General features: G+C 45.5%; 1 protein-coding gene across 3 annotated transcripts in view; it reads left to right on the plus strand.

Annotated features, from left to right (window-relative positions):
- The window catches only part of FECH (ferrochelatase), a gene marked incomplete at both ends in the record, with an annotated part of 45,254 nt that overhangs the window by 19,588 nt on the left and 11,403 nt on the right, over positions 1–14,263 (plus strand). For all 3 annotated transcript variants that reach the window (XM_080714299.1, XM_080714300.1, XM_080714301.1), the window contains 2 exons: positions 5,488–5,622; positions 9,593–9,699. In XM_080714299.1, the coding sequence (XP_080570425.1) occupies positions 5,488–5,622; positions 9,593–9,699 (242 nt within the window). The remainder of the gene's footprint in view (positions 1–5,487; positions 5,623–9,592; positions 9,700–14,263) is intronic.

Consider the following 14,263-nt stretch of genomic DNA (forward strand, 5'->3'; position numbering starts at 1 on the left):
AGCCGGGAGGTAGAAAAGCCCCCAGTACCACAAAAATAAAAAATAAAAAATAAATAAAACAGGCTCTCTCTAGATTGATGAGAGTCTCACGACTTGCAGAGGCTGTCCTCGAACCTATGATCCTCCTGTCTCAGCCTCCCAGGTACTGGGATTACTGGCATATGCCACCATGCCAGCTCACATTATTTTTTTTTGTACAATTCTAAGATACACAAAATACCACTACTTAATTTAACACCACCTGTGGTAGGCATGGACCAGTCAGAGAAATGTTAAAATTGAAAAAACAATGTGTATGGGAGGACACAGGAAATGCATTTGTTGCCTGTCCATTTCAGGGCTTCAGGGCTCAGGACGGGAGCGTGACACAGTGGGGACTTTCAGCGAGAACAGCCCCGGTTAGGCAGGACCACGAGGCGCAGCGAGAACAGCCCCCGATAGGCAGGACCATGAGGCGCAGCGAGAACAGCCCCCGTTAGGCAGGACCACGAGGCGCATTCGCGTCACCTTCAATTGCTTCCAGAATCCACCGTTTCCCATTGCACAAAGGGACGGAGGTTCTGCGTCCCTCAGTAGAGCACTTCATTTGGAAAATTGTTCAGTGCTGCTTCTGGATACTAGGTCTGCCTTTCGAGCCTTCCACCGTGGCCCCAGGGCAATTCTTAGTTCAGCCACAAAATCTATCTTTTAAATGTTAGTGAAGGGAGACGTGGCTGTCCTCCACTCACCCCTGCTTCAGAGAGAGCAAACTCTCATTCTTAATGCTTTATCCGCAGAAAAGGTTTAGAGTGAATCAGGTTTGTAATTCTTTTTTTTTCTTCTTCTTTTCTTTTTTTTCTTTTTTCTTTTTTTTTTTTGCGGGTCTGGGGATGGAACCCAGGGACATTCTACTTCTAAGCTACACTCCCTGCCATATTTTTTATTCTTTATTTTGAAACAAGGTCTCACTAAGTTACAAAGGGCCTCACTGAGTAGCTGAGGCTGTCAGCAAACTGTGACCCTCCAGTCTCAGCCTCCCGAATGCTGGGATTACAAGTGGGTGCCACTATGCCCGGCTTGCAATTCACTTAATAGAAGAAAGAGGCAGAAAGAGGCCACTTCTTTTTTTGTTTCTTTGCTTGTTTACATGTTACTATGATACCCATCTTTTCTTTCCTATACAAGAATGTACTATTTTGTGTGTGTGGGGTCTGGGGATGGAACCCAGGTACATTCTACCTCTGAGCTACACCCCTGCCCTATTTTTTTTTTGGGGGGTGGTGGTACTGGGGTTCCTGGAAACCCTTCTACCTCCAGGCTACACTCCCAGACCTATTTTTACATTTTTATTTGGAAACAGGGTCTCCTAAGCCAGCGCACGTGGCTGGCTTCGAACCTGCGCGATCCTCCTGTCTCTGCCTCCCAAGCGCGGCGATTACAAGCGTGTGCCACCATGCCCGGCTTCTATTTTTTTATTCTTTATTTTGAAACTGGGTCTCACTAGGTTTCAAAGGTCCTCACTAAGTAGCTGAGGCCGTCCTCGAACCGCGATCTTTGGGTCTCAGCCTCCCAAATGCTGGGATTACTTGTGTGCGCCACCACGCCCGGCGCGCCTGCTGCCAGTTTTTAGGGATGTAGTTGGTACTTGGTAGCCAGTATGGATATTTTGAGATTTGCACTGGTTTTGCAGAGAATTAAGCAATTAATACAGTGAAATATAGTAAAGAATATGGTTTCATATAACTACAGTGCCTCGCAGTGAAATATAGAGAATGAGATAAGCGAGAGGTGTAATCATTTGATAAAAAGTCCCGTTGGCTGGGCGTGGTGGCGCACGCTTGTAATCCCTGCGCTTGGGAGGCTGAGACAGGAGGATCGCGCAGGTTCACAGCAACTTAGTGAGACCCTGTTTCCAAATAAAATAGAAAAAGGTGGTCTGGGAGCATAGCCTGGAGGTAGAAAGCCTCTAAGTTCCACCCCCAGTACCACACACACACACAAAGTCCAGGTTGTGTGGCGGCATGCCCATATAATACCAGCCTCAGCAATTTAGGGAGGACCGGCCTCAAAACAAAAAATAAAAGAGCTGGGGATGTAGTCAGAGGTCGAACACCCCTGGGTTTGATCTCAAGGACTCCTTCCCCCAAACTGTAAGTCTATGTTTTTAAAAATTATTAATATATTTTTAAAAATTATCGTTTAAACTGGACATGGTGGTACATGCCTGTAATCCCAGTACTTTTGGGGGAGACTGAAATAGTATCACAGTTTCAAAGCCAGCTCTCAGCAACTTGGTGAGACCTTGTTTCCAAACAAAATATAAAATGGCCCGGGGGTGTACCTTGGAGATAGAATTCTGTCGAATTCAATCCCCAGCATCACATACACAGACACAAATGATAGCTTAAGCCGGGTGTGGTTGCACGAGCCTGTAATCCCAGTACTTGGGGGGCTGAGACAAGAGGATTGCAGGTTCAAGGACAGCCTCAGCAACATAGTGAGACCCTCAGCTATCAGGCAGGACTTTGTTTCAAGACAAAAAATAGGACTGGGGATGTAACAGTTCTCAGAGAGTTCCCAGTGCCCCTGAGTTCAGTCCCTAGTACCATACACACATAAATAAATAAACAAACACACAAATAAATAAAAATAAATAAATAAAAATAAACAATCAAATAAATTGGAGTTTAGTTATTTGGGCTGAGGCTGTTTTGGATAAAGCTGGGTACGAAGTGGGCAGGTGCTGGGATCTGGCTGGGTGAGCCTGCGCCGCTCCTGATGTGTGACTTTAGGCGGATTCCGTACCTCACTAAGACCCATCTCCAGAAGGGGAGGTAACAGTGTCTTCTCCTCGGCCTTTGTAAAAATTAAGATGGCATTCGCATGGCTCATGGCTAAAAGTCCCCAAGCTTTAGGCATGGTGTTGGCAAGCCGACACAAATCTACAGGCATCATGCTACGCGTTCCAGGCCTTTCTCTCCAAGCTCATGGCACACCCGGGAACTGCTGCACATGCTGGACGAAAGAAGCTTTACTGTTGGCAGTCCTGTTTTTCTGGCTTTTCATCGTTCTCGCCAAAGTGTCCACTGGGCAGACTAGACAAGTCCTGAGTGCTGCGATTGAGCATGACTCAGGCCAGATGTGGTGCCCACCAGATGTGGTGCTGGTGAACACTGGAGAGTCTCCTTCCCCTGCCTGTGTCCTGCCAGGGACAGCCAGCTACGGCAGGACGCTCACCAGCACGGGCGCGGGGCCTCTGGGCACTGTTGGCTCTCGAGCATAGGCCGAGTCGGGGTGCGTTGCCACTCTTTCCTTTTTTGTGTGTGTGTGGTATTGGGAATGGAACCCAGGGGCATCCTACCTCTGAGCTACACCCCCAGCTCTATTTTTTATTCTTTATTTTGCAACAGGGTCTCACTAAGTTGCAGAGGGCCTCACTAAGTAGCCGAGGCTGGCTGTGAACTGCGATCCTCTGGTCTCAGCCTCCCAAGCGCGGGGATTACAAATGACCACCACCACGCCTGGCTGCCACCCTTTCTAAAATGGGTGTTTTCAGGTCTTTAGAAAGCATTATGCCGGGCATGGTGGCACATGCTTGTAATCCCCGCGCTTGGGAGGCGGAGACAGGAGGATCGCACAGGTTCGAAGCCAGCCGCGCGCGCTGGCTTAGGAGACCCTGTTTCCAAATAAAAATGTAAAAATAGGTCTGGGAGTGTAGCCTAGAGGTAGAAGGGCTTCCAGGAACCCCAGTACCACAAAAAAAGAAAGAAAGAAAGAAATAAAGCATTATCTGTTCTTTCCAGAGTATTTTACTCTCTGTCACTTTCAAATGTGGTCACCGCCCCACCTTTATCTGCAAGTGCAGCCCCTCTGTTCTCTCCGTCTGCACTGTCTGCACTGCGGGAGGAAAACTCTGACCCCGGGTGTGTGCTCTGACATTCCACCTACTGAGCAGGTGAAAAGACCCACAGCAGAGGGGAATCTCGCTCAGCCGACCTGCTCATTGTATCATTTCCAAATAGATTAGGAAGTTGTTTCTACCAGCTGGCTAAACTCAGCTCCAGTCACCAAGAGTTGCTTAGAAATGCCCTTGGAGAGCTGGGCGTGGTGTCGCAGGCTTGTAATGCAGGAGCATGAAGAAGATAGAAAGGGGAGTTGGTGGAACTTCAGGGAAAGAACACGAAGATAAGCAGCCGACTTGGGCCATTTTGGGCCCAAGAACAACTTGCATTCCATTTGACTCCTCCGATTTAAGCATTGCTTTATATATATGTTACCAGGGAACTTTGATGATGAGTTCCAGGGCTTTTGCCTCTAATGACCGAGGTGATCTGGGTGTCTAAGGGAACTGGGTGGTGGCGACAGGCAGGGTGCAGAAGGCTTTGTGAGGGTGGGGACCCAGATTACAATCCCAGCCCTACCTTCTGCCAGGTGTGGCTTTGGGCGGGTCAGTTAAACTGCAGTGTTTTCCTTATCTAAAAGCCAGAGCTTGATCTGGGCTGAGACAGGAGGATCGCACAGGTTCGAAGCCAGCCTCAGCTACTTAGCGAGGCTCTCAGCAACTTAGTGAGACCCTGTTCCCAAATAAAATATAAAATAGGTCTGGGAGTATAGCCTGGAGGTAGAAAGCCTCTGGGTTCCACCCCCAGTACCACCAAAAAGAAAAAGAAAAGAAAAGGAAAGGAAAAAGCCAGAGCTTAAATGAGAAAAAAATAAAATTAAAAGCCAAGTGTCTCCCACAGTGTCTAGTGTGCAAGAAAAGGTTACACCTACTGCTAGTTTTCCATCTCTGTCTTGAGTCTCTCTTATCCTCGCCAAGAAGAATTAGAAACCAAAGCTTGAATTTTATTTATTTAGGTACTGGGGATCGAACCGGGGACATTCTACCTCTGAGCCATACCCCTAGCCCTATTATTATTTTTGAAAGCAGGATCTTGCTAGGTTGTTGAGGGTCTCAGTACTTGCTAAGGCTATCCTCAAACTTGTGATTCTCCTGTTCCAGCCTCCCAAGTACCACTGTTACAGGCCTGCAGCACCAGGCGGTGGTGCTCAAGTTTTAAAAATCATCCTGCTGCCCGCTGCGACATGGCAACTTTGTAATCCCAGCATTTGGGAGGCTGAGACAAGAGGATCGGTTGGAGGACAGCCTCAAGCTACATAGTGAAGCCTTCTGCAACTTAGACCCTGTTTCAAAATAAAGAATAAAAAATAGGGCTGGGAGTTAGCTCAGAGGTAGAATGCCCCTGGGTTCCATCCGCAGTCCCGCAAAAAAAAAAAAAAAAAAAAAAAAAAAAAAAAAAAAAGGAAAAGAAAATTGTAACCCAAAGCCCATGTACCCAGCTGGGCAACAGATACGATCCAAGGAAGATTCTAAGCTTGCCCAATGATCAGCGCCCTAGGAAATTAGGTTAACAATTCTTTGTTCTGGGCTGTACATTACGTTTGGTGGCTCCGAGGAATCTATATAAAGATTAATACTTTCTCCTTTCCACTTGGACTTCCTAATAGCGCCTCACAAATACTATATTGGATTCCGCTACGTCCGTCCTTTAACAGAAGAAGCAATCGAAGACATGGAGAGAGATGGGCTGGACCGGGCCATCGCTTTCACGCAGTACCCGCAGTACAGCTGCTCCACCACGGGTAAGGCAGCCTCCGGCTGCGCAGAGTGCCCCGGCCGGCCTCGCAGGCTGATAAGTCATTTGCGATGATTTGAATGGCAAGTCTGGCCTGTCTCCTTTAAACACGGGAGTTCAGGTCAGTCCATTTGAAATCTCATGGTTCATCTGTTCCCTGAATTATTGACCCATCAGCTGAGAATTACAAACGGTGCGAGGACGCAGGGCCTGCGCATGTGCAGTGCCTCGACGCAGCCGCGGGTGGGATCGGCCAGGAACCGGCGGCCCCTCTCTGGGTTTGTGGCCAGACCTTCGTTTTCTGGGGACCCTGATATTCCCAGTAACGTAGCAGAAGTGATAGTAGTTTCTGTTTTGGAAGTAGAGGTGCCCATAGGAAGGATTGGTATTTTGTATAGGAGTGCATGCCTGTCTGCACTCTTTTCAGTGATGGGTTGGTTACTGGTTAAACTATAACTCAGTGTGGGATTCCCTCTGCAAACCTCTCTCCGTGTTTTTGATTTTGGAAAATGTTAGTACTTTCAGCCGGGGCGTGGTGGCGCACGCCTGTAATCCCCGCGCTTGGGAGGCAGAGACAGGAGGATCGCGCAGGTTCGAAGCCAGCCACGGGCGCTGGCTTAGGAGACCCTGTTTCCAAATAAAAATGTAAAAATAGGTCTGGGAGTGTAGCCCGGAGGTAGAAGGGCTTCCAGTAACCCCAGTACCACCAAAAAAAAAAAAAAAAAGAAGAAAGAAAAAAGAAAATGTTAGTGCTTTGTCTTTCCTATGTATTGACCGCAGCTGGAGAATAGTGCATGCTTGCCCACCTCTGCCGTGCTGCTTGTAGGCGTACCTTCTACTATCACTCACGAATATATTTCTTGCATGCTGTTTCAAGTACTAGGGTCAGCACATTTTTACACCCAAATTGCTTTTCGAGAGTAATGTTTATTATTTCCATAACTACAAGGAGAAACAAAGGCCACCGGAAGAAACATTTTGAGTCTGTAGAGTGCTTTCAAATATTTCCCCAGAGCACCTGTTAAAATGCTGAGTCCTTAGACACCCACAAGCGTTTGAATTGTGATTTCTTTTGGAAATGTACAATTTCAAAATTTCTCATAATATATTATTAGACATGAGTCAGGTCTTAGAGATTCTAAGCTATATTTTTGTCTTGCTTTAAAAAAATTTTACGGAGCTGGGCATGGTGGTGCATGCCTGTAATCCCATTACTTTAGAGGCTGAGCCAGGAGGATCACAGGTTCGAGGACAGCTTCAGAAAGTAGTGAGACTCTCATCAACCTACCAAGACCCTGTTTCAAAATAAAAATAAAAGAGGGCTGGGGATGTAGCTCGGAGGTAGAATGCCCTTGGGTTCAACCTCCAGTACCACACTTATACACACATAAAAATTATTTTGACATATAGATGTCTGCTCTCAAAAAAAGAAAAGCTAAGATTGTTATTTATATGAAGAAGGAGTGACTGTGGGCGGCATGTCACGACTGGATTTGACGGTGTGTTCAGAACTTCAGCGCATGCTCAGTTCTTTAGCGCATTCGTGCCTAAGGACAGATGCAACATCCGTATTTAAGGCCAGGCACAGCTTTACCTCTGAGCGTGAAAGCTTTTTGGAGACGCATTTATTCTTGAGGCCTCTGGATTGTCATTTATCTGCTGCGTCTTTTAGACAGTGCCGTAGTGGCAGACTGGTGTCTCTCTCACAGCACTTATCTTGGTTATTTCCCCCCCACCTTTTTTTTTTGTGGTACTGGGGGTGGAACCCGGGGCTTTTCTACCTCCGGGCTGTACTCCCAGACCTTTTTTATACTTTATTTGGAAACAGGGTCTCACTAAGTTGCTGAGAGCCTCACTCAGTAGCTGAGGCTGGCTTTGAACCTGTGCGATCCTCCTGTCTCGGCCTCCCAGGCGCTGGGATTATAAGTGTGCACCGCCACGCCTGGCTTTATATTTTCCCCTTCTTAATTACTTCTAGTAGTTTATTGAATGTTTCTAAATGACCTGAAAGAGCAGATGTAGGATCCAAAAGCCGTTTTGTACATCTCAAAATGATAGCCATCAAATCCCCTCTCTGATTTCTAGAAATGATTTTTTTTTTAATACGGAGTATTGAACCCAGGGGTATTCTACCTCTGAGCTACACCCTTAATCCTATTTTTTTTAATTCTTTTTTTTTTTGTGTGTGTGTGTGTGAGTCTTGGGATGGAACCCAGGGGAATTTGACCTCCGAGCTACACCCCTTACCCTATTTTTCATTCTTTATTCTGAAACAGGGTCTCACGATGTTGCAGAGGGCCTCAGTAAGTAGCTGAGGCTGGCTTTGAACCTGCGGTCCCCCTGTCTCAGCCGCCCAAATTCTGGAATTGCAAGCATGCACCACCACACCTGGCTTAGAGAGTACATTGGATCCTTGAATTAACTCCATATGAATTATTTTGATTAACTATATTTTGCTCACCAAAATTGAATCCATTTATGTTTGGAAAGTTGAGCCTTTGCCTGAGCATAAATTTTAGTTAAATATGGCTCTGACCTGATTAGCCTTTAAATTTTCCTATAGTTAGGAAACCCAGTGGATTAACGATCAGAAGCAGGTATATTTATTTATTTATTTATTTTGCAATCCTGGAAATGGAACCCAGGGGCATTCTACCTCCAAGCTACACCTCCAGCCCTATTTTTTATTCTTTATTTTTTTTTTTATTTTATTATTTTTTTTTTTTTGCGGGTCTGGGGATGGAACCCAGGGGCATTTGACCTCTGGGCTATACCCCCTGTCCTATTTTTTATTCTTTATTTTGAAACCGGGTCTCACTGAGTTGCAGAGGGCCTCACTAAGTAGCTGAGGCTGTCTGCGAACCGCGATCCTCCAGGTCTCAGCCTCCCGAATGCTGGGATTACAAGCGTGCGCCACCACGCCCGGCTTTATTCTTTATTTTGAAACAGGGTCTCGCTGAGTTGCAAAGGGCCTCACTAAGCAATAGCTAAGGCTGTCCTCGAATCGCAATCCTCCCATCTCAGTCTCCCAAATGCTGGGATTACAAGCTCGCACCACCAGGCCCGGCGGAAGCAGGTATATTGAAACTTAACCTGTGTTAAGATTCAGGAAGAGGTCCCTGCTAGGATTGGTTTCATGGGGCCAGAGTTTGGCCACAGTAAGAAATTCTTCCTTAGGCCAGGAAGAATTTCTTTGTGTTGATATCATCTGCCCTCCCCTAAGCTTTGAATCTTTATGATTTCCATCTTTCACTTAGAAGTACTAGTTTTATTAGATTGCCTGTAAGGATTTGGTATCCATTTAAGTTATTCGAGGGAATGATGATAATAGACACATATAAAAAGAGAGAGCTCGTCGAAGCCTCTCAATAGGCCACTTGTCTTATTGTGATGCCATTAAATTAAAAGGTGATGCTTTTATTGTAACACAGAACACATTCATCTTGTAATATTAAGTAAAAATATCGCAGATGCTCAGGATACGGAATTGTTATATGCCAGCATTATAACTTTATCAAACAAAACAGCTATAAAGAAAAATTCTGGAACACAACTTTGTTAGAATAAAACAGTGGCTATATAAGCTATATGCTGCAATAATGGCTGCTTACTTTGTTTATTTCTACCTCATGTCTACATTTTCTGTAAAATATTTTAGCATGCTTTCCATTGGAAGACTTGGTTCCTGCAAATAGCAACTGGCTTACGTCTCATAAATCTCTGCTCATCATGGCTCTCGCTAGAAATGGCTTCGATGGCCTTGGATTCTGTTGAAATTGATTGCGTTTCAGTGACCTTCGTTTGCAGGGTAGTTAAATCCATATGCATTTTAAAGTATTGAAAAGATTGTAATTAGACTGGGATTCTGGATAGAAGCAGATACCTACTTTGAATTTCCAATGACTGCCTTTACTCGTCTGCTTTTTATTTCCACCGTAATCTTGAGTCCTCTGCTAAGCGGCCCCTGTCTATTACAGGCAGCAGCTTAAATGCCATTTATCGGTACTACCAGGAGGTGGGAAAGAAGCCCACGATGAAGTGGAGCACGATCGACAGGTGGCCCACACACCCGCTCCTCATCCAGGTAAGCCGCCCGGCCCGCAGCCCTCCCAGCTGCGCTGGGGAGTCGCGCTCGCCCTGCCGGGTCCGGGTCCGGGTCCGCGCTGTCCTTTGAGCCCTACCTTCCTTCACGCAAATGATGTGCTAGGGATTAAAACAAAGGCATTCGATTCTTGACTTATTCTGAAGAGAGAAAATAAATTTAAAGATTAAATAGTATGCTCTTTTCTTCAAATTCATCTGTTAGTTCTAAATTATAGCAAAGTAAATTTTGAGTCTTGTATTTCCCAGTGACCTGAAGCACATTAAAGATTATATGTGGTATGTTAGCTAACTTATATTCGTAGATTGAATGACTTACAAATAAATTAAATCCTCTATTTTCTAAGTGGTTTCTTCACGAGTATGTGGTACTGGGAATTGAACCCAGGGTATTCTACCTCCAAGCTACACCCCCAGCACTATATTTTTATATTTTGAAATAGGGTCTCACTAGGTCGATGAGAGTCTCACATTTGCTGAGGCTGTCCCTGAACCTGCGATCTTCCTGTTTTCAGCCTCCCAGGTACTGGGATTACAGGTGTGTGCCACCATATCCAGCTTTAAGTGTTTTAAAATGTTGAAAGATTGTAAAGATTTTAAGGTAATATATTCACATGTTCTGAGACATGAAAATGAAAAAGTTTTCATGGAGAAAGTTTCATTAATTAGAAGTTTCAAATTTCTCCTATTCAACGCGCGTGTGTGTGTGTGTGTGTGTGTGTGTGCGTGCGCGTGCGCACGCTTGATTTTGGGGGAATTCATTAAATTATAATTTTTTTTTTTTTGTGGTACTGGGGGTGGAACCCAGAGGCTTTCTACCTCCGGGCTACACTCCCAGACCCATTTTATACTTTATTTGGAGACAGGGTCTCACTAAGTTGCTGAGAGCCTCACTTAGTAGCTGAGGCTGGCTTCGAACCTGAGTGATCCTCCTGTTTCCACCTCCCAAGCGCGGGGATTACAAGTGTGTACCATCACACCCGGAATTAAATTATAATTCTAAAACCAATGTCTTTGGATTGGTATTATTTTTTTCTGCTTTTTAAATATGGGAATGCAGTTGGTAAAATAACGCCTTAAGTCATACAAATAGTTTTTTTTATCAACCAAAGTTTATGCTTTTGAGTAACAGAGGTGGAAGAAATATGAAATGATTTAGACTTTACCTAGTTTATTTTTTATTCTTTCAATATTTTCTGCCTTTTTTGTGATACTGTGAATTAAACCCAGAGGCATTCTACCACTCAGCCCTTTTTATTGTTTATTTTGAAACAAGATTTGCTAAGGCACTGAGGTTGGCCTTGAATTTGCTAAACTTCTGTCTCAAGTACTGGGATTATAAGCAGGACCATAGCACCTGACCGGGTCTCTGACCACTTGCAAAATACCGGGTTTACTTCTTAGAAAGCTTGGGGTCACTTACAGTCTTTAACCACTAGATGGTGCTAGACATCATTAAAATCAGGCTCCCTTATCAAGAGCAGACACTGACCAGTAGGCATGCAAAGAGTTAACTCATGGGGTGAACTCCAGTTCTAAGGAAAAGAGGGAGCCCCCTTGGGGACGGGTGTGTGGGCTCCTCATCCCAGGCTGCTGGGTGTCACCAGGCCAGGGCTACCCCCAGCACCCACCCCTCTGTGTCCCCGGACTGCAGCTCTTGGGGGCTGAGGTTGTAAAGGAGGCGTGGTGGCGCTCACTTGTAATCCCAGCATTTTGGAGGCTGAGACAGGAGGATTGCAGTTCCCACACAGCTCAGCTACTTCGTGAGGCCCTTTGCAACTCAGCGAGACCCTGTTTCAAAATAAAGAATAAAAAATAGGGCTGAGGGTGTAGCTTGGAGGTAGAATGCCCCTGGATTCCATCCCCAGTACCCCCTCCCCCCAAAAAAAAGGAAGGAAGGAAGGGTGTTCAGGTCAGCGGGGACATGTGGCACGGGAGAAGAGAGATCTGCGCAGCATCTGCCTGTCCAGGGAGTAATTAGATTTACATTAAAATTCAGCCCTTTGAAAGTGGGGGGGAAAGATGGAAAGGTCTCTTAACTGAGGAAGCCTCTGTTCATAAAATGAAAGGGAATGTGAGGCATTTGTCAGCCCTCCTGGCCGGCGTGATTGAACACTCCAGGGCCGGCACCGCTTTCATTCCGCAGAGGGGCTGCGCGCAGCAAGCCCCGCAGATGGACTGGACATGATTTAAGCGGCACTTCTCCCTGCCCATGGCGGCTGCAGTGTTGAAGATGGCTTAGAGGCCCTTGCGAGCCATAACGGATTGTGTGCTTACTTGCAATTCTGCAAGCTGAGTAAAGGAAGAAGAAGAAATAAACCACAGAACACCAAGCTCTGGATAAGAGGGGAAATTTGGGGAAATGAAAACGAAAAAAACCTAAAACTAAAAATAGAGTTAAGAGTCGGGCGTGGTGGTGCACACTTGTAATCCCAGCCCTTTGGGATACTGAGACAGGAGGATCGCACAGGTTCGAAGCCAGCCTCAGCTACTTAGTGAGGCCCTCAGCGACTTAGTGAGACCCTGTTTCCAAATAAAACAGAAAATAGGTCTGGGAATATAGCCCAGAGGTAGAAAAGCCCCTGGGTTCCATTCCAGTACCACAAAATAATATATATAGTTAAGAACCAAAACTACTGTTTTTATTCCACATTTCTACTTGTTAGACATAGGAATTGCTCAAAATAGTTACTTTGTTACTATTATCCCCAACGTTGCTATTTATCAGGCTGTTGGAGTAACTGGGGGTAAATTTGTGTCCCAGGCGCCTACATGAGCTTTGCAGTGGCCCCATTATCTAAGCTGTTGTCCAAAACTGTCTGTTCTGTCCTCAGTTTCCAAATGCTGCAAAGACCCCCCAGGATATTTAGTTTTTGTTTGTATCGAATACTATCACATTTACTCTGGAGGCAAATTATAAATTCTGAGAAGGAAATTTAATCCGTTTTCATTTTGCATCTTAGAACATTTATTTCCCAAATTCAGGAGTTCTGGATGCTGATAATGTCTCAGTATTTATTAGTGAATAATTTTCACATTCTGTGGTATTGTCTAATCACTGGTATATTAAAATACCAACAAGTTCTGGGCGTGGTGGCGCACGCTTGTAATCCCAGCATTCGGGAGGCTGAGACGGGAGGATTGCGGTTTGCAGACAGCCTCAGCTACTTAGGTCCTTTGTAACTCAGTGAGACCCTGTTTCAAAAAATTAAAGAATAAAAAATAGGGCTGGGCGTGTAGCTTGAAGGTAGAATGCCCCTGGGTTCCGTCCCTAGTACCGCAAAAAACAAACAAAATAAACAAACAAAAAACCAAACAAGTGCAAATTTGTATGATTTTGGCAAATTGTCCTTTATAATGTGTGTGTGTGTGTGTGTGTGTGTGTGTGTGTGTGTTGCTAGCGATTGAACTCAGAGGCATTCTACCTCTCAGCTACATTCCCAGCCTGATTTTATTTCTTAGGAAATAGGGTCTTGCTAGGTTGTAGAGAACCTCACTAAGTTATTGAGCCTGGCTTCGAACCGTGATCCCAGCCTCCAAGTACTGGGATTACAGGCATAAACCACCACACCCAGCTAGTTTTATATGTATTACCACCCTCTCTACCTGATTTCTTGAGAGTATGTTTCTTAAGATCAGGGCTATTCTCTTACATAACTATGAGACAACATGGAACATCAGTGACTTTAACATTGATACCTAACTTTTATCTAAGTCCAGTTCACCTTCCAGTTTCATCACTTGACCTATTACTGCCCTTTGTTTTTGCCAAAGAAGGATGAAAGTGTGAGATGAAAGGGAGCCCCTCGTGATGGGGTTTCAGCACTTGCGCACGTGTCCAACCCGACCAGGGAGTAACGGCTGGCGCACAGAGGCGTGGGGGTGGCGGGAAGATGTGGCTGGACGGCCCCGCGGCCCCCAACCTCCCCCCTGTGTGTTCAACAGGGGCTGGACCACCCGTCATCTGTCATTAGGAAGGTTGTGGGACAGATTGTCTCCACGAGGGGCCGGGACTCAGGAGGCAGATGTCATAAAAATAGAAGAGAATTTTCTTATTCTCTCCTATTTCTGGCTAATGTGTTTTAATGTGATATGCCTGAAAGCCAGAGTAAGGAAGATTTAGAAAGCCCCTGTAAGCTGTTTTCCTGCTAACCGAGCAAATGGGCGGCCTTAAAACAACTTCTCCTGCCCTGTGTGTTTTTTCCATCTGGAAGTGCGCCCTGCTCCTTCCCGAGGGGAAGCAGGTCCACGGCGCTCATTTGCAGCAAGCCATTAGTGAGCTTTAGAAGTTTCCCATCAAATTCCCCAGGCCCCCACAACCGTTAGGATCCATTTTGACGAGGAACCCAAGCAAAGAGACTGTTCTGTTTGCAATTTTTTTTTTAAAAAAAAGAGAGTTCCGCTACCATCTTGCACCCCGTTAAGATGTATGACTACCATGCACTAATAACAAAATAAAAAAGAGACTTCCGACTTTTGAGGCTGCCCCGGAGCCTTTGGGTGCAGCTCTCAGGTTGGAAGGATTTGCCTTGCTTTGCTTTCTGTCT

This window comes from Muscardinus avellanarius, assembly GCF_963383645.1.
Source record: "Muscardinus avellanarius genome assembly, chromosome: 17".
NCBI lineage: Eukaryota > Metazoa > Chordata > Mammalia > Rodentia > Gliridae > Muscardinus > Muscardinus avellanarius.